This window comes from Oncorhynchus mykiss, chromosome 12 (genome assembly GCF_057628025.1).
Source record: "Oncorhynchus mykiss isolate SJ-2025 chromosome 12, ASM5762802v1, whole genome shotgun sequence".
Lineage (NCBI taxonomy): Eukaryota > Metazoa > Chordata > Actinopteri > Salmoniformes > Salmonidae > Oncorhynchus > Oncorhynchus mykiss.
In genome coordinates, this window is record NC_143033.1 from 38,463,642 (window position 1) to 38,488,503 (window position 24,862).

Genomic DNA, 24,862 nt, shown 5'->3' on the forward strand with positions numbered 1-24,862 from the left:
TCTTACATGTATAAAAGGTATAGGTATAAAAGGGGCCTAAAATGGCCACTTTCATCATGATTTTCATAAAAATGTTTAGTAATACAAATTTAAAAAGCTTGTTAGACATCTTTCCTGTTAATGAAGTTACTATGTGAGAATTGCCATAAAAATCTGAAATACCTCCCAAAAATTATGTTATCCATATATATTATCTACATGAACTATAACCACTACAGTATAATAAAGTTAATAGATGTAGATTAATTCATTATGATTTCATTTTTATGTTTTATTTAACCAGGCAAGTAAGTTAAGAACAAATTCTTATTTACAATGACGGCCTACACCAGCCAAACCTGGACAACGCTGGGCCAATTGTGCACCGCCCTATGGGACTCCCAATCACGGCCAGTTGTGATACAGCCTGGAATCAAACCAAGGTGTCTGTCGTGACGCCTCAAGCACTGAGATGCAGTGCCTTAGACCGCTGCGCCACTCAGGAACTCACTTGGGAGCCCACTCGGGAGCCCACTCACAGCTATTGGCAGCATTGCCTTGGCTGGGTTGCTGGGTGAGCTTCTTCCTTTTGTTCCTCTTGGGAATCTACCATATTAGAAAAAATGAACCATGATTTAAATCAAAAGGTCCCTGGTGAGAAATCCTCCAAATTAAGCAACCATCGCAATTAAGAGAGTCCATGTACTGTATTTAGCTACTGACAATTGTCAAACCCATTAGTAAAAGCGTTATACTGCAAAATGCAGAGGTAGCAAAATGCAGTTCGGCCCCCCAGATGCATGGAGAACCCAACACGGCAAGGGTCGCTACACCCGTCAGAGACTACAGCCCGCCAGATTTACCCCTGTCGGCCCCAAACAACCCATCATCACTATCCAGTAGCCTGAAGAAAGTGATACTCCTCAAAAGAGCTCAGATATAATTTGCACGTTCTGTCCAGTCAAAACATGCTGTGAACAATCTTCTGGGGAACCCAGAGTCAGGCCCTTCACACCCATTGGGGGAAACTTGAGGAGGGATCAAAATAAGAAACCCACCCCTTATGACATCACAACCAACCCTTCCACACAGCTCTATAAACAGCAACTCCATCCACAAGAGAATACAGAACCTGATGAGACCAAATGCATTTGGCTTTCCTGTCAAGGCTTCTCACAAAAGCACTGAGGCAAACCTTGAAGAGCCTGAGTATCCATAACTATGTGGCAAAATCTTTAGGGCAGGAGACAGAGCGATAGACAGTGTTTACCTCTTCACCCCTCCCCCATCAGCCCGGGAAGTCAGTCTGTACCCGTGTCTGGAGCACGAAATCCTGTCCAACCTCTAGCAGCTCAGCGTCAACTCAGAATACAGCCACAACCTCCCAGACGACAGCGAGGAAAACGGTCAATACGAACCTACTCAGAATGTCCATGGTAGATTCTCTACTGTTCCAGCTGGGTCCAAACCATCTCCACATACCTCAGCCTCTAATGTCACACAATCCAGGTGAGGCCAGCTTCGATGTCGTCATCGCTGAACTCTCCAAAGGGAAGAGGCTGCTGGAGAAGGTGTGTGTGGAGAGCTGGGTGAACACACAGCCCTAGAGCCAGTAGAGAGACATGCAGCAGCTCAGAGGTGGTGGACTCAAACTTAAACCTCAATGTGGCAAAAGCTTGTGTGACCAGCTCCTGGTCCTCTCTGGACTACAGTGTAGAGTCGAAAGAGCTGTCCACTGATTCTACAACCTCTCCTGACTCTGCGAATGGAGTTAGCATTAGCAGCAGGCGCAGGCGCAGGGTGACAGAAGCCACTTCACATGCAAGGAACTCCAGAGCCACTATCACAACAGGCTCAGATACCCTTTCTTTGGTTTCAACAGGCTATTTCAGTCAGAAGAGGACCTTGAAGAAACCAGAGAGGGTGCCCTCCATCTACAAGCTGAAGCTTCGGCCCAGAGTCCATCCCAGGCACTACAGACTAGGCAGGAAGCCCACGTGGATCCCCACCCCAATCTCCTACAGAGGGTCCAGAAGGGACACACACATAGACAAGCAACACACACACCTCACCACTACAGGCAGACAGACAGGGCTCCACGGAAAGGTATCAGAGCTACAGGCAGCATGGCTACGAGGCCACAGTGAGGCTAAGGCAGTGCCAAACGCCTAAACAGGAGACAGCAGTGGACCCGGAGCAGGAGCCCTGGGTCTAACCCCTTACATTTCACTTCCATAGCCAATTGCAATAGTCAAGGGAACATTACTAGTTTTGGATGGTAATGTACAGTCGTGGCCAAATATAAATTTTCACAAAGTCTGCTGCCTCAGTTTGTATGATGGCAATTTGCATATACTCCAGAATGTTATGAAGAGTGATCAGATGAATTGCAATTAATTGCAAAGTCCCTCTTTTCCATGCAATTGAACTGAATCCCCCAAAAAACATTTCCACTGCATTTCAGCCCTGCCACAAAAGGACCAGCTGACATGTCAGTGATTCTCTCGTTAACACAGGTGTGAGTGTTGACGAGGACAAGGCTGGAGATCACTCTGTCATGCTGATTGAGTACGAATAACAGACTGGAAGCTTCAAAAGGAGGGAGGTGCTTGGAATCATTGTTCTTCCTCTGTCAGCCATGGTTACCTGCAAGGAAACACGTGTCGTCATCATTGCTTCGCACAAAAAGGGCTTCAAAGGCAAGGATATTGCTGCCTGTAAGATTGCACCTAAATCAACCATTTATCAGATCATCAAGAACTTCAAGGAGAGCGGTTCAATTGTTGTGAAGAAGGCTTCAGGGCGCCCAAGAAAGTTCAGCAAGCGCCAGGACCGTCTCCTAAAGTTGATTCAGCTGTGGGATCAGGGCACCACTAGTACAGAGCTTACTCATGAATAGCAGCAGGCAGGTGTGAGTGCATCTGCACGCACAGTGAGGCAAAGACTTTTGGAGGATGGCCTGGTGTCAAGAAGGGCAGCAAAGAAGCCACTTTTCTCCAGGAAAACATCAGGGACAGACTGATATTCTGCAAAAGGTACAGGGATTGGACTGCTGAGGACTGGGGTAAAGTCATTTTCTCTGATGAATCTCCTTTCTGATTGTTTGGGGCCTTTGGAAAAAAGCTTGTCCGGAGAAGACGAGGTGAGCGCTACCATCAGTCATGTGTCATGCCAACAGTAAAGCATCCTGAGACCATTCATGTGTGGGTTTGCTTCTCAGCCAAGGAAGTGGGCGCACTAACAATTTTGCCTAAGAACACAGCCATGAATAAAGAATGGTACCAACACATCCTCCGAGAGCAACTTTTCCCAACCATCCAGGAACAGTTTGGTGATGAACAATGCCTTTTCCAGCATGATGGAGCACCTTTCCATTAGGCAAAAGTGATAACTAAGTGGTTCGGGGAACAAAACATTTATATTTTGGGTCCATGGCCAGGAAACTCCCCAGACCTTAATCCCATTGAGAACTTGTCGTCAATCCTCAAGAGGCGGGTGGACAAACAAAAACCCACAAATTCTGACAAACTCCAAGCATTGATTATGCAAGAATGGGCTGCCATCAGTCAGGATGTGGCCCAGAAGTTAATTGACAGCATGCCAGGGCGGATTGCAGAGGTCTAGAAAAAGAAGGGTCATATCACTGCAAATATTGATTATTTGCATCAACTTCATGTAATTGTCAATTCAAGCCTTTGACACTTATGAAATGCTTGCAGTTATACTTCAGTATTCCATAGTAACATCTGACAAAAATATCTAAAGTCACTGAAGCAGCAAACTTTGTGGAAATTAATATTTGTGTCATTCTCAAAACTTTTGGCCACGACTGTACAGGTACTATAGTATACTACATCATTTTTGATGCATCAGACCACACAGAGTGGTGGTGAAAGATTATCAGCATTCAGTGGAGCATTTACCTCAACAAATATAAATGTTTTCAATTATAATGCTCAGTTTCAGTTAAAAATGTTTCACTTATCCTGTGTGCACTGCACAGATAAAAATATTTTAACCCAAAACACAACACTATTTCAATGCTCTGGTAATCATATTTGCCTTTATTCCAAAAGAAAATAGCAATTTTCCCCCACGATTCTTCTCTATTCTCCGAAAGCTTAATGTTTTACATTCCCTGGGATTTTATATGTAAGGGAAATTTGGAGGTCAGATTTCCACTTCAATGTTGACTCCCAGTAGCTCTCCACTCACAAAGGAACACAAACAGAGGCAGCGGGCAGACACAGTCGGGCGTCTCACAGCTGCTGCCCACATTACACCAGGATCCGTTCTATCAGAGCACAGAAGATAAGCAGAGAATCTCACCAAGACCCACAGACCCAGTATTGATACAAGGCTGAAAACACACATTCTCAAAGACACAGATAGACATTAACACCCTCACACACAGTCACGCAGCATGAGATCGGACACCTTTGGTGGCTGGAGCCACAAACTCTTTTGCTAATGTATTTTTTATGTAAGATTTGAACGTTTTAGATTCATGATGTATGTGTGTCTTAAGAGCTGAATCACAGATAATTAACTTTGAATAGATTTTTGAAAATGTAATTGTGCAAGGCATTCTTTTTTTAATTGACCTCTGCCTCCCAGGAGTGACCCTCTCATTAAACAGTTCTGCGGGTCGCTATTTTAGCATCCTCTGATTGCTCCACTTCAGCTCAGATGCTGTCCTCGTCACCTTGTGTGTATTGAGTTTTGTGGCTACAGACTTAGAAATAACCCTCTGGTGAAATGCTGCTTGGAAGATCAAGTCTGGAGCTATTAATATCCCTGTCAAAGCTGCAGCCCGTAGCACTAAAGCAGCTGTGCTTGTTCCTCATCCGCTCGCTCTCGCGTCACGCTCCTCGCCTCTGAGTTGACTAGGAATACTCCTTCAATTACCGCCACTGTCTGTGGGGCCGGCCAGCGAGACACACACACACTGGGATGAACTGTACTAAGGAAGAACAATACATACGGGGACATACCAGGGATCAGCATCCAGTAGCCTTGAACTCAAATTCAGTTGTTTTTTTCAGCAACTTAATTTCTCAAAACAGGCACGTGTTGAGTTTGTTGAACAATTGATTTAAACATCTTCTAATTCACAACTGATGGTTATTTCCTTGTGACGCCCCCAGGTTCAATATACCCCTCCAGTAGATCACAATACTCCAGGGTTTCCTAGTGGCACAGCGTTCTAAGACACTGCATCTCAGTTTTAGAGGCGTCACTACAGACCCTGGTTCGATTCCAGGTTGTATCACAACCGGCCATGATTAGGAGTCCCATAGGCCGTCATTATAAATAATTTACTGACCTAGTTAATTAAATAAAAGGTTAAATAAAAATACTGATATTTTAGACACCACCTCGCAATACCAGCATAATGGTTCTCATGGGAAGGGGCATTCATTCAGACCTTGGGAAATTCAACAGGTATCCTGAAAATAATTGATTTTATTGGAATGGTAAGATATGATACAGGCAGTGGAGGAGGGAAAAGTATCTAAGTCAATATGACCTGTGGGGTAAATTCAAGGCAGTGGTCTTTATGAGATTTATAGAGTCGGTTGAGTTTCTCTAGCATGTATTATAAACCAGACAGACCTACCTGTGGAGTATCAAATTATTATGACATAATCATGAAACAGACCAGCCAATAGGATGACTGTGCCCTTCGTAATTATAGCTTCACATCAACACAGTGCTATTTCTCATTCATCTTTGTAATCATACACAGTCAGGTAGCTCATCAGCATACAGTATTTAAAGTAATTTTATATTTAGGAAGAGGATCGTTAAAATCACAGGACATGACAGTAATTCAGTGCTGTTCTGATTTCGAGGGCTGTTACAAACATTTGAGGCTCTCCTTAAGCAATGTGATTGCCCAGACACAGATCAAATACTTATGCCACCTGGCAGTTTGGCAGTTTGTCAATATCATGAAGCAATCTTCTTATAGTATTACACAAATCTTGTTCCACTCAAACACTCTCTGTCTTATACACAAGTGGTTCTAGTCAGGTAGGCTAGTATCTGCATTGTATTCTTCATAATAGTATTGTCCTTTCATTGAATGCAACCTTCTAGGAACAAGTGTATCCTATATTTCCCCCTTATTCCAAAATAGCTTACTGTTTTATCAAAGGTTGCCATGATTCAAGCAGGGAATGTGTATTTATTGCTGTATTTAGCAGTTTAGAGAACCTGAACAGGCCGATATGTTGGCAACAACTGTCTAAAGTATTTAATTACATTTAGACCTGTCACGCCCTGACCTTAGAGATCCTTTTTATGTCTCTATTTTGATTTGGTCAGGGTGTGAGTTGGGGTGGGCATTCCATGTTTTGTGTTTCTATGATTTTCTATTTCTAGGTTTTGGCCGGGTATGGTTCTCAATCAGGGACAGCTGTCTATCGTTGTCTCTGATTGGGAACCATACTTAGGTACCCTTTTTCCCACCTGTGTTTGTGGGAAGTTAACTTTGTTTGATGGCACATAGCCTTAAGCATCACGGTTTGTGTCTGTATTGTTTATTGTTTTGTCGGTGACATCTACTATTAAAAGTATGTACGCCCACCACGCTGCACCTTGGTCCTCTTTTTCCAATGGCCGTGACAAGACCTCTTTTTATAATATCTCATTATTAACAGGCTGGTATCAGGGGTTTGGTTTGACTTGTGTTTGTAGGTACAAAGTGCCTTGCAAAAGTTTCAGACTGGATTCCTTCACATTTTATTGTGTTACAAAGTGGCATTAAAATTGATTTATAAAAATGTAATAACTAAAATATAGTTGTTGCATAAGTATTCAACTCCCTAATGCATTACATGTTAGAAACACCTTTGGCATCGATTACAGCTGTGAGTCTTCTTGGGTAAGTCTATAAGAGCTTTGCACACCTGGATTGTGCAATATTTGCTTTATTCTTTAAAAAATTCTGTCTAGACCGCAATTTAAGTTTTGCTATAGATTTTCAAGCTTATTTAGGGCTCTATTCAATCAGATCCGCTTTAGCCGACATCCACATAGCGCTTGTTTTGACGGTGTTGGAACTGCGTTAGAGATGTCAGATCCACAAGTGGCTCTCTGCATTGTACCTAAAGCGGACATTGTCATTGGCTGCATGGAGTGGCATTAACAGAAATCCCATGCAGCCTTGTTTACAAGTTGGAACACTGGTATGTGAGATGTAATCTACACCACCTCAATTAGGATAATAGAAATCCTCATTATTTTGTTTAATCATTTTTCAACTTGAGCATAAAAATGTCTATATAGCCTACACTTTCTCGGAGGATGTGACTTCCGTGACAATGATTGCAAGAGCAGCTACTCAGATTTGAATGATCCAAAGTAGTTCCACCTCTGACATTGCCAAAACATCCGCTATGCAGGTGTGCAGACACCGGTTAACGCTTGATCTGATTGAATCTAGGCCCTAAGTTAACTGGAACTTGGCCACTCAGGAATATTCACTGTCTTCTTGGTAAGCAACTGCAGTGTAGATGTGGCCCTGTGTTGTAGGTTATTGTCCCACTGGAAGGGGAATTCCTCTCCTAATGTCTGGTGTAAAGCAGACTGAAGCAGGTAGCATTTTTTTTATCACTTTCTTGTTGTTGTAATTTTTACTACCTTTTTCTCCCCAATTTCGTGATTGCGATCTTGTCTCAATGCGTCAAGACAGGCGAAGGTTGAGTCATGCGTCCTCCGGAACATGATCTGCCAAGCCGCACTTAACACCCGCTCACTTAATCCGGAAGCCAGCTGCACCAATGTGTCGGAGGAAACACTGTTCAACTGACGACCGAAGTCAGCCTGCAGCTGCCCGGCACGCCAACAAGGAGTGGCTAGAGCACGATGAGCCAAGTAAAGCCCTCCTAGCCATACCCTCCCCTAACCCGGACGACGCTAGTCCAATTGTGCGCCGCTCTATGGGACTCCCGGTCACGGCTGGGATCGAACCCCAGGCTGTAGTGATGCCACAACACTGCAATGCAGTGCCTTAGACCGCTGCGCCACTCGTGAGGCCCTGAAGCAGGTTTTTGTCTAGGATTTTGCCTGTGCAAACACACTCCATCCTGTTTCTTTTTATCCTGAAAAACTCCCCAGTATTTTATTCTGTATACTTGAATTCTTCTTTTCACTGTCATATTGTTGTTGATCCAACCTCAGCGTTCTCCCATGACAGCCATTGAACTCTGTAGCTGTTTTAAAATCCCCAATGGCCTCATGGTGACATCCCTGAGCAGTTTCATTCCTGTCCTGTGGCTCAGTTCAGAAGGATAACTGTGTCTTTGAGTCTGGGTGGTTTAATACATAATCCACAGTATAATTATTAACTTGACCATGCTTAAAGAGATATTCAATGTCTGATTTGTTATTGTTACCAATTTGACTGAGGGACCTTACAGATGTTGTATATATGGAGGACAGATGAAGGGTTAGTCATTAAAAAAATCACATCAACCCCTATTATTTCACACAGAGTGAGTCCATGTAACTTCTTATGTGATTTGTTAAGCCAAATGTTACTCCTGAACTAATTTAGGCTTGCCTAAACAAAGGGGCTGAATACTTATGCAATGACTATATTTTTGTTCTAAATTTGTATTTATCTTTATCTTCTTCCACTTTGACATTAGAGTATGTTGTGTAGATTGTTGACAAAACAAATAACACAACTTTTATACAATACATCCAGTGCCTTGCAAAAGTATTTTGTCGCATTATATTGTGTTAAAAACCCTTATCATGTGCATCTACAATTGTAGATTTATGATGTACAAGGTTGTGTTTGCGGTTGGAGCGTAAAAGTTGGATTGGATTTGGTGATATTACTCCAAATAACATATCACCATCCTCTTTGAAGTTCACTACGCTTGTTTAAACCTCCGCCAAGGACTAGAAACCCTGATGTAAAAAGTGATGTGTCCTCAGGAAATGAAAGAGACAGTTCTCTGGTAAGGACGGTCAGTGTTTTGTAAGCTATTAGAAGATTAAACACTGTGTGGGACACTGTGTCCCTACGGTTGTTTGTTTTGGTTTCTGAAAGTGTGAAGGAGAGGGTCCTTTACGATTGGCTTAAATTGAATGACAGTTGGGTTCTTCGTTTGTGCTTGTAGTGTTTGAGTGGTTGGGTATGGAATTCGTAATGCTGCCTTTAAGGATTTTACACTCAAGTCTGCACCTTCAAGACATATCAGTGCAGAGAAAGAGAATGCACTGAGCCCCAGGAATGGAAGGATCCATCTGCCTGTCCCCGCATCAGCAGATGCCAGCCTCAGTCCCACTCCAAAGGGGGCTTTGACATTAGCAATGTCATACATTGATCAACGCCCAGGTTAATCAAACAACAGATGCTGGAAAGTTTCTTTAGTGCACTTGGATGAGTTCAAAATTGTACAGCCACGGGTTTTGGTTGGTTTAACTGCTTCCAAGTCAAGAAAAGATCAAAGACGCTTTACAAAGATGGATAGGGTAGTACTCTCCATCTGATCAAGTACAGTGGGGCAAAAAAGTATTTAGTCAACCACCAATTGTGCAAGTTCTCCCACTTAAAAAGATGAGAGGCCTGTAATTTTCATCATAGGTACACTTCAACTATGACAGACAAAATTAGAAAAAAAAAGTCCAGAAAATCACATTGTAGGATTTTTAATGAATCTATTTGCAAATTATGGTGGAAAGTAAGTATTTGGTCACCTACAAACAAGCAAGATTTCTGGCTCTCACAGACCTGTAACTTCTTCTTTAAGAGGCTCCTCTCTCCTCCACTCGTTACCTGTATTAATGGCACCTATTTGAACTTGTTATCAGTATAAAAGACACCTGTACCCAACCTCAAACAGTCACACTCCAAACTCCACTATGGCCAAGACCAAAGAGCTGTCAAAGGACACCAGAAACAAAATTGTAGACCTGCACCAGGCTGGGAAGACTGAATCTGCAATAGGTAAGCAGCTTGGTTTGAAGAAATCAACTGTGGGAGCAATTATTAGGAAATGGAAGACATACAAGACCACTGATAATCTCCCTCGATCTGGGGCTCCACGCAAGATCTCACCCCATGGGGTCAAAATGATCACAAGAACGGTGAGCAAAAATCCCAGAACCACACTGGGGGACCTAGTGAATGACCTGCAGAGAGCTGGGACCAAAGTAACAAAGCCTACCATCAGTAACACACTACGCCGCCAGGGACTCAAATCCTGCAGTGCCAGACGTGTCCCCCTGCTTAAGCCAGTACATGTCCAGGCCCGTCTGAAGTTTGCTAGAGAGCATTTGGATGATTCAGAAGAAGATTGGGAGAATGTCATATGGTCAGATGAAACCAAAATAGAACTTTTTGGTAAAAACTCACCTCGTCGTGTTTGGAGGACAAAGAATGCTGAGTTGCATCCAAAGAACACCATACCTACTGTGAAGCATGGGGGTGGAAACATCATGCTTTGGGGCTGTTTTTCTGCAAAGGGACCAGGACGACTGATCTGTGTAAAGGAAAGAATGAATGGGGCCATGTATTGTGAGATTTTGAGTGAAAACCTCCTTCCATCAGCAAGGGCATTGAAGATGAAATGTGGCTGGGTCTTTCAGCATGACAATGATCCCAAACACATCGCCCGGGCAACGAAGGAGTGGCTTCGTAAGAAGCATTTCAAGGTCCTGGAGTGGCCTAGCCAGTCTCCAGATCTCGACCCCATAGAAAATCTTTGGAGGGAGTTGAAAGTCCGTGTTGCCCAGCAACAGCCCCAAAACATCACTGCTCTAGAGGAGATCTGCATGGAGGAATGGGCCAAAATACCAGCAACAGTGTGTGAAAACCTTGTGAAGACTTACAGAAAACGTTTGAACTCTGTCATTGCCAACAAAGGGTATATAACAAAGTATTAAGATAAACTTTTGTTATTGACCAAATACTTATTTTCCACCATAATTAGCAAATAAATTCATAAAAAATCCTACAATGTGATTTTCTGGATTTTTTTTCTCATTTTGTCTGTCATAGTTGAAGTGTACCTATGATGACAATTACAGGCCTCTCTCATCTTTTTAAGTGGGAGTACTTGCACAATTGGTGGCTGACTAAATACTTTTTTGCCCCACTGTATGTCATCATATATCAGCAGCAAAACAGAGGGGTGTTTAATACTGTAGTTTCACATTGGGCAGAAACGTGGTCACTCATGGTAGTCAGTCACAGTGATCATCAATAATTCTCAGCTGTTTCTAAGGAGGTTTTCTGTACCAATGGCCCCCAATGCCACTCCGGTGCCCATCCCTCGTCACTGAGTAAATCACATGAGGGCGCAGCGTTCGTTCCTCAGTGCCCGTTGAAAGCGAATGGTGGCATGGACGTGTTTGCAGCGGGCACAGACCACACTGCGCATAGCCTCCCCGAACAGTAGCAGCACGTGCCAGTTGTACTTAGCTGAACACTCCACGTAGCCGCACTTCCAGTTCTTCCTAACCAGGTCGGACACGTTATGGCGGGGGAAGACACGCCCCCACTGCAGGTCCCTTTTGTTTCCCACAATCAGGATGGGTGTGTCGCCTGTGCCCACCACCCTGGAAAAAGGAAAAGAGAGACCAAAACAGTGAGAATGAGAGGTTAAACACCAGTGGTCAGCTAATGCCAGGCACACACAGTGGTTCATTTTCTGTAGTAATTTAAACAGAAACACAGCATAACATAAAAGCAAGGCTTAGCTATGACTGACAGGTTTGTACCCCAAGATTTTAACCTTCACACCCAGTCAAGAGAAATCTGAAAAAGATATCCTGAGGGGTTTTTATGATGTTATAGTTGATGCTATTAAAGCAGAGTTATCACCTGCCCTGTTAACCCTGGCCAAAATTGACTCTTTGTAAGGAGAGGATAAAGGGCTGTTTCTGGACATATTCATGACCAAAAACCCAGACATTTTCAACAAATTTACTAACGAAAGTACACCTTGACAGAAACCTTGAGTTATAGTCGAGGGAAGATTTAAAATCCCACAGATCCCCATCTTGTCAAAGTAATATGCTGGTAGCTCCTACAGAGGAAGTTTGAAACCTTGGGTGTCTGAGGTGAGTGTTCATTGTGTGTTTTTCTCTATTCTCTGTTGTGGCTTACTGTAATTCCCCGTCTCTCCTTCACTGCTCCACTAGGCTTGGTTAATGCATTTGTTCTGTCAACAGCGCCTGGCTTTGTCTGGAATCTTACTGACAAGCTGTCACCGGGCTCTCCCTGTTATCCCGGGACTCCTCGTCAGATAAACGTGAGTAAAACCCAGGGTGTCACTCTCCTCTCCCCATCCCCAAGCCTCTGCATTCAGCTTTTGTCTCTTCCATATGATGATAGTTCCCTCTTTTCTAGGAAATAAATACCTTTTCCTAAGCTGTCAGTTCCTTAAAAGCAAAAGGCTCAATTTTAACAGTATGAACAACATGATGGTGTGGGACAACAATATGTGCAAAGGACAATGGAGGGAGATTGTCCACTCTGCTTCTCGTATTGATTTTTTAAAAATGTAGACCACTGCTCCAAACGTTGATTTTACAAGAATTTACTGCTAAAACCGTTAGCATGGAAATCGAACAAATTAAATGATTTGTGCGTAATAATAATAATAATAACTGGGTGAGCCCACGCCATAAATGGATGACTGGGAGATGAATGGCTATGAAAGGAGTTGTCACTGACACCATTAGCCTCTGTGTAGCCTTGGCCACTTGGCGCTGTCAGAGTGGGCGCTAACTGAAGGCCTCCATGTCACCATGTGACGGCAGCCAACAAGGCTGATGTGACAACTACACCTCACATCCATCACTGCTGCCAATGACAGGTAACCGTCACCCTGACCCTACGGTCACCTCTGGAACAGCTGTGACATCCACTTTGACATCCCAGTGCCACGAAGGTGATACGATTTGCAAATTCAAAAGGAAGCGTTATTGACTTTCCAATAACTGAGGCCGAGAGGATTGGTTAGGCCAAATCTACAATAACTCATATGCCTTGATACATTTTCACCATGGTGTGTTATGAAGAATTACAACTAATTTATACTACGTTAGATATTACAAGGTCTTTATTACAATAGCAGTTTTAAATCCAAGATGGCGTAGCAGTCAGGCGTCTTTGTTTTTGTCGTGTCCCGTGTATACATCTTTATATATATATTTTCTTCGCATACATTTTTTATGTTTTTCTTAACCCCAACTTCAACATACTCTCCTGCAACCCGCCTCACCCAATGTGGTATGGTTCTGCTATTTTATTTACTTTAGAACCAGAACCCCCAACAGCAGCTAACTAGCTACTAGCTAGTAGTCAGCTAGCCACTGCTAGCAATCATCAGCTAACCTTTAGCCCGGCCAACTCCTGCCAGTCTGCACAGCACGATTCAACCCAGAGCTTATCGGACTTCTTTTTCTCCATATCTCCAGATTCCTACCGCAAGCTCTGAACCTCTTCACCTGGATCATCGCAGCTAGCTAGCTGCTATCCGATTGGCTTCTCCTGGCTAACATCTCTGTCCTGAAGCAAGCACCAATTAGCCTGGAGCTAGCCTATGCTAGGCCCATCTCCCAGCTAGCTGAAGAGGTCCATCAGCCACTCCTTGGGCTACAATTGGCCAGGACCCCTTTTATTGCCGATATGGAGCCCCGCTGATCCATCACGACTGGACTACCGACGTAATCCGCCCGAGTTTTTTTTTCAACAGGCTCCTCCGTTGCGACGTCCCCTGAATGCCCATCTGCTAGCCCCAGTCCGCTAGCTGTCTGAATCGCCATGTCTCCAGCCCGCCCAGCTACTCACTGGACCCTATGATCAATTAGGAACCAATGTACACAGGCAGTTAGGAAAGCAAAGGCTAGCTTTTTCAAACAGAAATTTGCATCCCGCAGAACAAACTCCAAAAAGTTCTGGGACACTGTAAAGTCCATGGAGAATAAGATTAGCTCCTCCCAGCTGCCCACTGGACTGAGGCTAGGAAACACTGTCACCACCGATTAAATCCACTATAATTGAGAATGTCAATAAGCATTTTTCTACAGCTGCCCAAGCTTCTCACCTGGCCACCCCTACCCTGGTCAACAGCCCTGTACACCCCCACAGCAACTTGCCCAAGCCTCCACCATTTCTCCTTCACCCAAATCCAAATAGCGGATGTTTTGAAAGAGCTGCAAAATCTGGATCCCTACAAATCAGCAGGGCTAGACAATCTGGACCCTCTCTTTCTAAAATTATCAGCCGAAATTGTTGCAACCCCTATTACTAGCCTGTTCAAACTCTCTTTCGTATCGTCTGAGATACCCAAAGATTGGAAAGCTGCCACGGTCATCCCCCTCTTCAAAGGGGGAGACACTCTAGACCCAAACTGCTACAGACCTATATCTATCCTACCCTGCCTTTCTAAGGTCTTCGAAAGCCAAGTTAACAAACAGATCACCAACCATTTCAAATCCCACTGTACCTTCTCCGCTATGCAATCTGGTTTCCGAGCTGGTCATGGGTGCACCTCAGCCATGCTCAAGGTCCTAAATGATATCATAACCTCCATCGATAGAGACAATACTGTGCAGCTGTATTCATAGACCGGGCCAAGGCATTAGAATCTGTCAATCACCACATTCTTATCGGCAGTTTCAACAGGCTTGGTCTCTCAATTGGCTGCCTCGCCTGGTTCACCAACTACTTCTCAGATAGAGCTCAGTGTGTCAAATTGGAGGGCCTGTTGTCTGGTACTCTGGCAGTCTCTATGGGGGTGCCACAAGGTTCAATTCTCACGCCGACTCTTTTCTCTGTATACATCAATGATGTCACTCTTGCTGCTGGTGATTCTCTGATCCACCTCTAAGCAGACGATGCCATTCTGTATACTTCTGGCCCTTCTTTGGACACTGTGTTAACTAACCTCGAGGTGAGCTTCAATGCCATACAACTCTCCTTCCGTGTCCTCCAACTGCTCTTAAATGCAAGTAAAACTAAATGCATGCTCTTCAACCGATCGCTACCAGCACCTGCCCGCCAATCCAGCATCACTACTCTGGACGGTTCTGACTTAGAATATGTGGACATCAAATCACATTTTATTAGTTACATACACATGGTTAGCAGATGTTAATAGTGAAATGCTTGTGATTCTAGTTCCGACCATGTAGTAATATCTGATCCTTGTTTCCTACCCTCACCACCTGGAGGCAGCCCGTCAGAAAATCCAGGACCCAGTTGCACAGGACGGGGTTCGAGACCCAGGGTCTCGAGCTTGATGACGAGCTTGGAGGGCACTATGGTGTTAAATGCCGAGCTGTAGTCGATGAACAGCATTCTTATATAGGTATTCCTCTTGTCCAGATGGGTTAGGGCAGTGTGCAATGTGATTGCGTCGTCTGTTGACCTATTGGTGCGGTACGCAAATTGGAGTGGGTCTAGGGTGTCAGATAGGATGGAGGCGATATGATTCTTGGCTAGTCTCTCAAAGCACTTCATGATAACAGAAGTGAGTGCTATGGGGCGATAGTCGTTTAGCTCAATTACCTTAGCTTTCTTGGGAACAGGAACAATGGTGGCCCTCTTGAAGCATGTGGGAACAGCAGACTGGGATAGGGATTGGTTGAATATGTCAGTAAACACACCAGCCAGCTGTTCTGCGCATGCTCTGAGGACGCAGCTAGGGATGCCATCTGGGCCGGCAGCCTTACGAGGGTTAACACGTTTAAATGTTTTACTCACGTTGGCTGCGGTGAAGGAGAGATCGCAGGTTTTGGTAGCGGGTCGTGTCGGTTGCACTGTATTGTCCTCAAAGCGAGCAAAGAAGTTGTTTAGTTTGTCTGGGAGCAAGACTTCGGGGTTCGCAATGAGGCTGGTTTTCTTTTTGTAGTCTGTGATTGACTGTAGACCCTGCCACATACCTCTCGTGTCTGAGCCGTTGAATTGCGACTCTACTTTGTCTCTATACTGACACTTAGCTTGTTTGATTGCCTTGCGGAGGGAATAGCTACACTGTTTGTATTCCGTCATGTTTCCGGTCGCCGTGGTTCGCGCTTTCAGTTTTGCACGAATGCTGCCATCAATCCACAGTTTCTGGTTGGGGAAGGTTTTAATTGTTGCCGTGGGTACAACATCACCGATGCACTTGCTAATAAACTCGCTCACCGAATCAGCATATACATCAATGTTGTTGTTCGACGCTATCCAGAACATCTACAAATACCTAGGGGTCTGGTTAGACTGTAAACTCCCCTTCCAGACTCACATTAAGCATCTCCAATCCAAAATTAAATCTAGAATTGGCTTCTTATTTTGCAACAAAGCATCCTTCACTCATGCTGCCAAACATACCCTCGTAAAACTGACTATCCTACTGATCCTTGACTTCGGCGATGTCATTTACAAAATAGCCTCCAACACTCTACTCAACAAATTGGATGCAGTCTATTTGAGTGCCATCCGTTTTGTCACCAAAGCCCCATATACTACCCACCACTGCGACCTGTATGGTCTCGTTGGCTGGCCCTTGCTTCATACTCGTCGCCAAACCCACTGGCTCCAGGTCATCTATAAGTCTTTGCTAGTTAAAGCCCCGCCTTATCTCAGCTCACTGGTCACCATAGCAGCATCCACCCGCAGCAAGAGCTCCAGCAGGTATATTTCACTGGTCACCCCCAAAGCCAATTCCTACGTTGGCCGCCTTTCCTTCCAGTTCGCTGCTGCCAATGACTGAAACGAACTGCAAAAATCTCTGAAGCTGGAGACTCATATCTCCCTCACTAGCTTTAAGCACCAGCTGTCAGGGCAGCTCACAGATCACTGCACCTGTACATAGCCCATCTGTAAATTGTCCATCCAACTACCTCATCCCCATATTGTTATTTATTTGATTTAATTTTCTCCTTTGCACCTCAGTATCTCTACTTGCACACTCATCTTCTGCACATCTATCACTCCAGTGTTTAATTGCTATATTGTAATTTGCTTTAGGTCACAGTTGTAAAGGAGAACTTGTTCTCAACTAGCCTACCTGGTTAAATAAAGGTGAAATAAAATGGTTCTTTCAGACTGTAACTCAACTTATTGTATTATGGTAAGATAACCACTGTGAAAGACTATTGTTGTAACAAGTGAGTGAATGTCTGCTGAGTGTCTAGTGTATAGTGAGTTTCTGTATAGTGGGTGTTGTTAAAACTGTTTTCATCACACCACTCCACACTGCCTTTCGCTTCCAGCAACATCCATTGGATACCGAATTCAAAAGAACAAAAATACAATAGAGGAATTGTGAAGAAAAGCCAAAGTGATTATGAAGACACTTGACCATGGCAGTCTGAGCCACTCATGTTGATTTCAGTCCAAATGTTAAACAAATGTTCTCTGTGCGTGTGGCGGTGGGGGCTCCTGATTGCATAGCGAGCCTTAATTACATCTGTTCAAAGAACCGGTGCCAGCTGGAGCTGGTCCCTATTTGTCATGCAGGTCGTGTCCTCACCTGGTCTCTAGGATCTGCTGGCGCATAGTCTTGACGTATTCGAAGCTGTCGAAGCAGCAGATGTCATAGACCAGGATGTAGACGTGAGCGCTGCGGATTCCTCTGCAGCAGGTGTCTGTCCACTCCTGGAGGAGTGAGGGAAGAAGATAGAAAAGTGAAGAAAGGAGAATAAAAATGGCTAGAATAACATTTTAGCAAGAATAGAAAGGGGAGGAAAGGAGAAAGGAGGGAGGAGAGAAGACATAGGGAGATCTCTCATTACGAAGCAACACAAATTAACCTTCCTTTTGTCTAGTAAAAGTCTGATGGCACTGTTTTAAAAATGTTTAATTTGTCTGGGAATGTTATTTTAAATATATGCATGGAGACCAATAGTTTTCACATATTCTGTACACACTCATGCACGCACACACACACACAACTTTTGAGAATGATTTTAGTCTAGTTAATTTGTTTAAATGACTTGCAACATAGCTTACTGTCTGATCAATATGACCAGACCACAATCTGCTCTCTTATTGAATTCAAACTTTTTGTAATTTAATTTCTGCTTTATAATTGGCTCCTCGCTGTGAGAAATATTGTTTACAAGCTAGGGCTTGCCTTGGATAGCTTTTCAAAAACACCTCAAGTACCTCCACAGTGCAAATGAAACACTGATTACTTTATAAATCAACCTGGTCTCAGAGCATTTCGTATAATTATTCTGTACGCAAATCCGAGACACTCCATTTCATATGATATGTTTACGAGTTACAATTCATATTATATGATACGAAATTGCAAAACATACAATAACTTACACATTTTCAAAATGTGTTATAAGTTACGAATTTGACGAATTTGCGAAACATACAATCTGTAACAAATGTGCTAAACGTATGATATGTTACAAATTATAGCTATGTGACTAACGTTAGCTTGCTTGCTAATGTTAGCTGTATGTGCGTGTTGATCAGGCTGTTGATTGTGGCCTGTGGAATGTTGTCCCACGCCTCATCAATGGCTGTGCAAAATTGCTGGATATTGGCAGGAACTGGAACACGCCATCATACATGTCAATCCAGAGCATCCCAAACCTGCACAATGGGTGACATGTCTAGTGAGTATGCAGGCCATGGAAGAACTGAGACATTTTCCGCTTTCAGGAATTGTGTATAGATCATTGTGACATGGGGCCGTGCATTATCATGCTGAAAGGTGGTGGTGGTGGATGAATGGCATGACAGTGGGCCTCAGGATCTCATCACGGTATATCTGGGCATTCAAATTGCCATTGATAAAATGCAATTGTGTTCTAGCTTATGTCTGCCCATACCATAACCCCACCGCCAACAAGGGGCACTCTGTTTGCTCGCCCACACGACTCCATATACGCTGTCTGCCATCTGCCCGGTACAGTTGAAACCGGGTTTCATCGGTGAAGAGCACACTACGCCAGCATATCAGTGGCCATCGAAGGTGAGTATTTGCCCACTGAAGTCGGTTACGACGCCAAACTGCAGTCAGTTTGGGCAGAGATTCTTTGGTTGTGCAAATCCACAGTTTCATCATCTGTCTGGGTGGCTTGTCTCAGACGTTCCCGCAAGTGAAGAAGCCAGACGTGGAGGACCTGGCTGGCGTAGTTACACGTGGTCTGCGCTTGTGAGGCTTGTTGGATGTACTACGTTTATATTTTTGTTCACTGTAAATTGAGTGTATCAGATTTATGTACAGAATCATGCGAAATGCACTGAGACCAGGTTGTATAAATTATCAGTAGAGTGTGAAATGTGAAGTGATTGAAGTTTTACCCCAAACAGGGGTTCTCTTTGAATTATTTGTTTCAATATCTCACAGTGGGATTCACCAGAAACTCTAAGTAGTTTGAAGAACCAATCATACACATCTGTCTGACCCAGACAGGTCGAGTGGCAAATGAGGTAGCTCCTCCCTTAATACTAAAGAGCCACTCGGCCGCCCTCTGACCATTCTCTTCTCACAAAAGAGTTATAGTCTAGCTAGCTCTCCTCTTCTGTGTTGGGTGACTTTACACAAAGGAAAGTATTCACTTCGGGTAACAATTAGCTATTAGCTGATTTTTATTCCTTTGTCTCCTTATGTAGCTACTGTAGCTTCACACAGCTAGTTGCTGAGACTTAGCTAACTTAGCTGCAGGGCTTAGCTAACCTGGATAGCTAGTCTACCGACTAGCTTTTTTACCTGGAAGGGTAGGATTACTAGCTTGCTCTCTGCTTACCGAATGAAAGCCACACTTTTGTTCATCTCAAGATCAACATAGAGCTAGCTTTCTTTGGCTAATACGAGGCAAAAGCTAACTACATTCACATTTTAAAAGGAATACTTTGTGATTTTGGCAATGATTTAATCTACTTCCACAGAGTCAGATGAACTCGTGGATCAAAAAATGTATGTCTGTGTGCAGTTTAGAGCAAGTTGCTAACTATCATTAGCGCAATAACTGGAAGCTTGTGGGAATGCTAGCTGTTCCTGTAGACTTCCAATCATTACGCTAACGCTAGTTGGCATTGGCATGTGAAACTATCGCTAACTTCCTTTATACTGGATGCAGAGACATAAACATGGAATCCACGAGTTCATCTGAGTCTGGGGAAGTAGATCAAGGGCTTTAGTGACAAAATCCTGAAGTTTCCCTTTAAATAATTACGTTATCTGGTTAGCACTATGGTAATTAGCTATGCTACTAGCCCAAGTGGCGAACGTGAGTTACGTTTCCCTTTGTTCTACATTTCCCTTTGATAGCCGTTTTTTGGAGCCATGGAGCCTGCTAGCTCAGCCCAATGGGTACCGAGCAAGACCCCGGCCCATGTCCCAGCACAACCGTGCCCCTACGGAGCAACCATAGCTGGCAAGGAAGTCTGCCTAGGTCTTGAACACGCAGAAGCAGTGTTCAATAATCCCCTGTCATGCATCCGTTGTGTTTTTTTACCGCTAACACTCTCCGACAGTTTTTTTGCTGCCAGAGAGTGTGCTGAACAGCCCTATGTGGCTCATCTCACACACTGCCTTCGGGTAGGGAGACTACTTCACAGACCCATGGCGATGGCGAGGGCATGACCAACCTCCTCCAAACAGCAGAGGAAGAAGAGCACAAAGAGGTGCAAGCTGTTACCTCTAGTCCCTATTTCACCCTTAGCGGAGCATCGATGGAGGATGATAGATATTCGCTCCTTGATGTCTGCAAACGGGCAGCGACCAGACTCAATATTGAGTGCCCCAAACTCATGGGGAGTGGCAGCGCAGAGATGGACTGGTACGATGGACGGAAACTCCCCTCTCGCACCGCCCCAAGCAAGCAACTCCTCCCAGCTATCCCAGCTTGCATAGCGGAAGCCAAACGCAATTGGGACAAACCCTCGGCCGACAAGGTCCAAACCAGAATTTTTGCCAGCATGAATTTGAAGGACATGGGGGAGCTGGGCCTCGGCAAGCCATCGGTGGTCGAGCCATCACTGGCCAACCACCTCAAACACAGTTCCTCGTCACTAACAGGTACTTCTCTCCCTGGTAAGAGGGAACACTTCTTCATGTCCATCTACCAGAAGGTTTACATGTCTACCGCACGTCCTATATGGCAGTTGAATGTTACAACCATACTGCTGGTTTATCAGACCGATTTGATGCTAAAGATGCATAATCTCCTAGCTATCAAAAAGCCTAACCCAGACCAATTCGCTGGCACCAGGGCTTTCCGCAGGAGGCTTCCAGTGACACAGCATACACCGACCCCACAGTTCGGATTCCCAAACAGGCACCGCCAATAGGGAAAACTGTAATTTTCTGCAGCCGCATTGAGGTCCCGCCCATTTGATTCCCCTGCAGGGAAGAAGGGGTGCCCGACCTAGGGATACACCCCCTGGTGCAGAGAAGGGCAGCCAACAGTTCACTCCAAGTTCTGGCCTGCCACCTCTCTAGTGGAGCACAGACTCTTGGGTAGAACCCTTCACTTTGTGCTGCGACCCATTCTAATGCGTTCACTCTCAAGGAAGATGGAGGGAATCTACTCTACCCCCGAGTGCCCGTTATGCCACGGCTCTCCCCCCGGCTCAAGTTCAAGCAGAATTTTGGACTCAGCAGCGACTGGCGACTCGGCACACATACTAAAGCAGAAAATCTCCTCTTGATTATACAAAGAAACGATCGGGCTATACATCGGGCTATACTCTCCTTGTTCAACAGGAGGCGCTCGGTCACGTTCAAGACATGCCTCCGAGTGCTGGGGTTGATGGCACCCACTATCTCAGCAGTACCTCTTGGCCTACTGAGGATGAGAAACTTCCAGGGCTGGGTTTTTGCCCAACCTCTGTGTACAGGGTGTCACCAAACTACCAGATTCATCTGTGGGACTGCCAGATGGTGAAGCATGATTCATCACTCCAGAGAACGCGTTTCCACTGCTCCAAATTCCAATGTCCTTTATACCACTCCAGCCGACGCTTGGCATTGTGCATGGTGTTTTGCCATGGAAACTAACTTTATGAAGCTCCCAACAAACAGTTATTGTGCTGAAGTTGCATCCAGAGGCAGTTTGGAACTCGGTAGTGAGTGTTGCAACCAAGGACAGACAATTTTTATGCGCTACGCTCTTCAGCACTTGGCCATCCCATTCTGTGAGCTTGTGTGGCCTACCACTTTGTGGCTGAGCTGTTGTTGCTCCTAGACATTTCCACTTCCCAATAACAGCACTTACAGTTGACCGGGGCAGCTCTAGCAGGGCAGAAATTTGACGAACTGACTTGTTGGAAAGGTGGCATCCTATGACAGTGCCACGTTGAAAGTCACTGAGCTCTTCAGTAAGGCCATTCTACTGCCAATGTTTGTCTATGGAGATTGCATGGCTGTGTGGTTGATTTTATACACAAGTCAGCAACGGGTGTGGCTGAAATAGCCAAATCCACTCATTTAAAGGTGTCCACATACTGTTGTATATACAGTGTATTTGAAGTTGAGGAGAAATTACATTCCAGGTGAATACAGAGAGCAGGTTGTCTTATCTCTTATCTACTCCTGTCAGATCTATGTGTGTGTGTGTATGTTATGCAAATGTAAATACATTTAGATAGCAGGGAACAGATAGCATCAAAGCAGAAGGAAACCACTCTCCTCATCTCCTGACATTAAACTGGACCTTTCACCTTGCTACAATGTCTAACCTGCCACACACATCAGTTCCCATCACTATTGTGCTTCAGTGGGACAGTACCTGCAGTGAGCTGCAGGGGAAACTGGTGATTGCAGGATAGTCGGTGATCTGCAAGTTGTGCACGTGGCCATTGAGCACGGCAGCCGACAGGTGGACCTGGCGGGCACGGCTGGTTGCCGGGACAGGCGCCTCGCTGTAGTCATCGTGGAGGAAGCGCTGCACGATGGCAGTCTTGCCCACACCCTGCGCCCCCAGCACAGCGATGCGGAAGGGAGGGGGCATGCTGAGCCCCCCTTGACCCCCTGCCGACGTTCCGCCCCCTTCCCTGTTCTCGCAAACCACCGGCTAGTGCATTCAGGGTTGTGCAACGCATAGTCCCCACGGGTGCAGAGGCAGGTGTGGTGGTGGGGTGCACGCTCAGCCCCATTCATAGGCCACCAGCACCCCCTATCACACTAGAGGATTGGGGGAGGAGAGAGGGTAGAAAAGGGAATTGGGGAGTGAGAGGTAAAGAGAGCGAGGGGGAGGTAGCGGGATTGAAGAGATTGGAAGAGCGAGATTTGAGAAAGAGAGTAGGAGGAAGACAGAAAAGGGGAACACACCAAACAGGTATGGGTTATTTAGTTCATTTGGAGCTTAAAGATGCACTATGCAGAAATCGCTCCACCATTTCCTGGATCACTCTGTACTTGTACATGAAAGTAGAGGTTCTATTGGAAAGTGCATTATTTTTACCACTGCATGCCTTTCATTCATCTACAAAAGGGAAACAAAAGCACTATGCTGCTAAGCAACCAACTATAAATAGAAATCCTATACACAAGGACACTGAGAAGATTAAATAAAATATTCTGTGAAAACCAAAGACGTCACTGTGCACTCTGAATGAGATTGACAAAATTGTAAACTAGAATGAAATATGACAAAATATTTATTTAGTCACTTAAATCAGTGTATTGTCTTCCAGATGGTTTATTGGAGATGCTACAACTCTCCCTTGCCGTTTTGGAGCCATTAGAGCATTAAGAGACTAGACTAAGATTTATTTTTGAACAGCTACATGCACTGATCCCATTAATGACTTGATAAAATGTTGAGTGATTAATCTACGAAATGAGCACAACTACAATAATCCCTCTATGTTTTATAAAATTCCCACCAATACTATATCTGAAGCTGCATAATCATCATTAACTTATTTTTTTTAGAAGACAACAATCACTATCCAAACAAGTTGTCATTCCAACAAATTAAATGGAAAATCTGCAGTTGCTACATCCATTCTTAGATTTTTTTATTAATGATATATAACCATTGATTCTTGAAGAATAACACTTAGTATACTGTATGCCTCACGAGCTTAGTTCAACTGTCTTACACCATCAGAACCCAAATATATAGGCCTACCCGAATTAGTAGACTAATATCTAATATCATCCAAAAACTACATGGAACCGACATGAGTAACTGCGCAAAGACATACTCACCAACGTAGAAACTAAATGCACAAAATTAATCCATATTGGGTGAAAGAATTCCAGTAGCCTAGTATGCTATTTGATCAAGCAAAATAGCACAATCACATATTTAAAAATCAAAAAAATGTTGACACCATCTTTTGATAGGCTTTATGGTTAGCGAATGGGTTTTCATGAAATGCAAAAATAAACTTAAGCAATCAGAATTACATCCCAACTTTGTGAGAATAAAAGCAGGTATATCTGTAAAAAATTCATGATAAAATTCATCTAAATAGACCACTTTAGCTGCATCTCTAAACAACTCCATATCAGTAAACATGATTAGAAATAATAGGCTACTACAATCTTACCGTGCGCACAAGTATGGTGTCGATGCGGTGAAATGTGTAGATTCCAAAGTGCTGCTGCGGATACACCTGCGGTGATGCTGATGTGTGTATAACCTCATTCGTTGGCTTCCCACTGAAAGATACGTGGCTCAGGTGGATACAGTGAAGAGTCCTAAAGATAAAACATCCTCTCTAAACATCCTCTCTCGATAGTGGAGAGGCAGCACGCGGTCTAAACGCCTGTCAGATATTACAGGCAGCAAAAAGGGGTGAGACCTTAAAGTGTGTAGGCTAATGTAGGGCTATCACATCACGTCTGCTGTAGATTCATTGTCAGATGAGATGTTAACAACCGACAGCCGATATGTTGTGAACAATCTAGCCTTTTAGGGAAAGGTCGGTCCGCACGAGAATAAAATG

At 44.3% G+C, this 24,862-nt stretch overlaps 1 protein-coding gene and 1 pseudogene across 1 annotated transcript; one reads left to right on the forward strand and one right to left on the reverse strand.

The window, feature by feature from the left end:
- Window positions 1–775: 775 nt before the first annotated feature.
- LOC149979163 (GAS2-like protein 2A) lies at window positions 776–2,151 on the forward strand (annotated as a pseudogene).
- An 8,971-nt stretch (window positions 2,152–11,122) lies between these two features.
- Window positions 11,123–24,654, reverse strand: LOC110539143 (ras-like protein family member 10B). The gene is made up of 3 exons (XM_036939654.2): window positions 22,693–24,654; window positions 17,469–17,593; window positions 11,123–11,559 (listed from the first exon to the last, which is right to left on the reverse strand). Exons 1-3 carry the CDS (start codon window positions 22,912–22,914, stop codon window positions 11,289–11,291), a joined length of 618 nt encoding a protein of 205 aa, XP_036795549.1. The 5' UTR covers window positions 22,915–24,654; the 3' UTR covers window positions 11,123–11,288.
- Window positions 24,655–24,862: the final 208 nt, after the last annotated feature.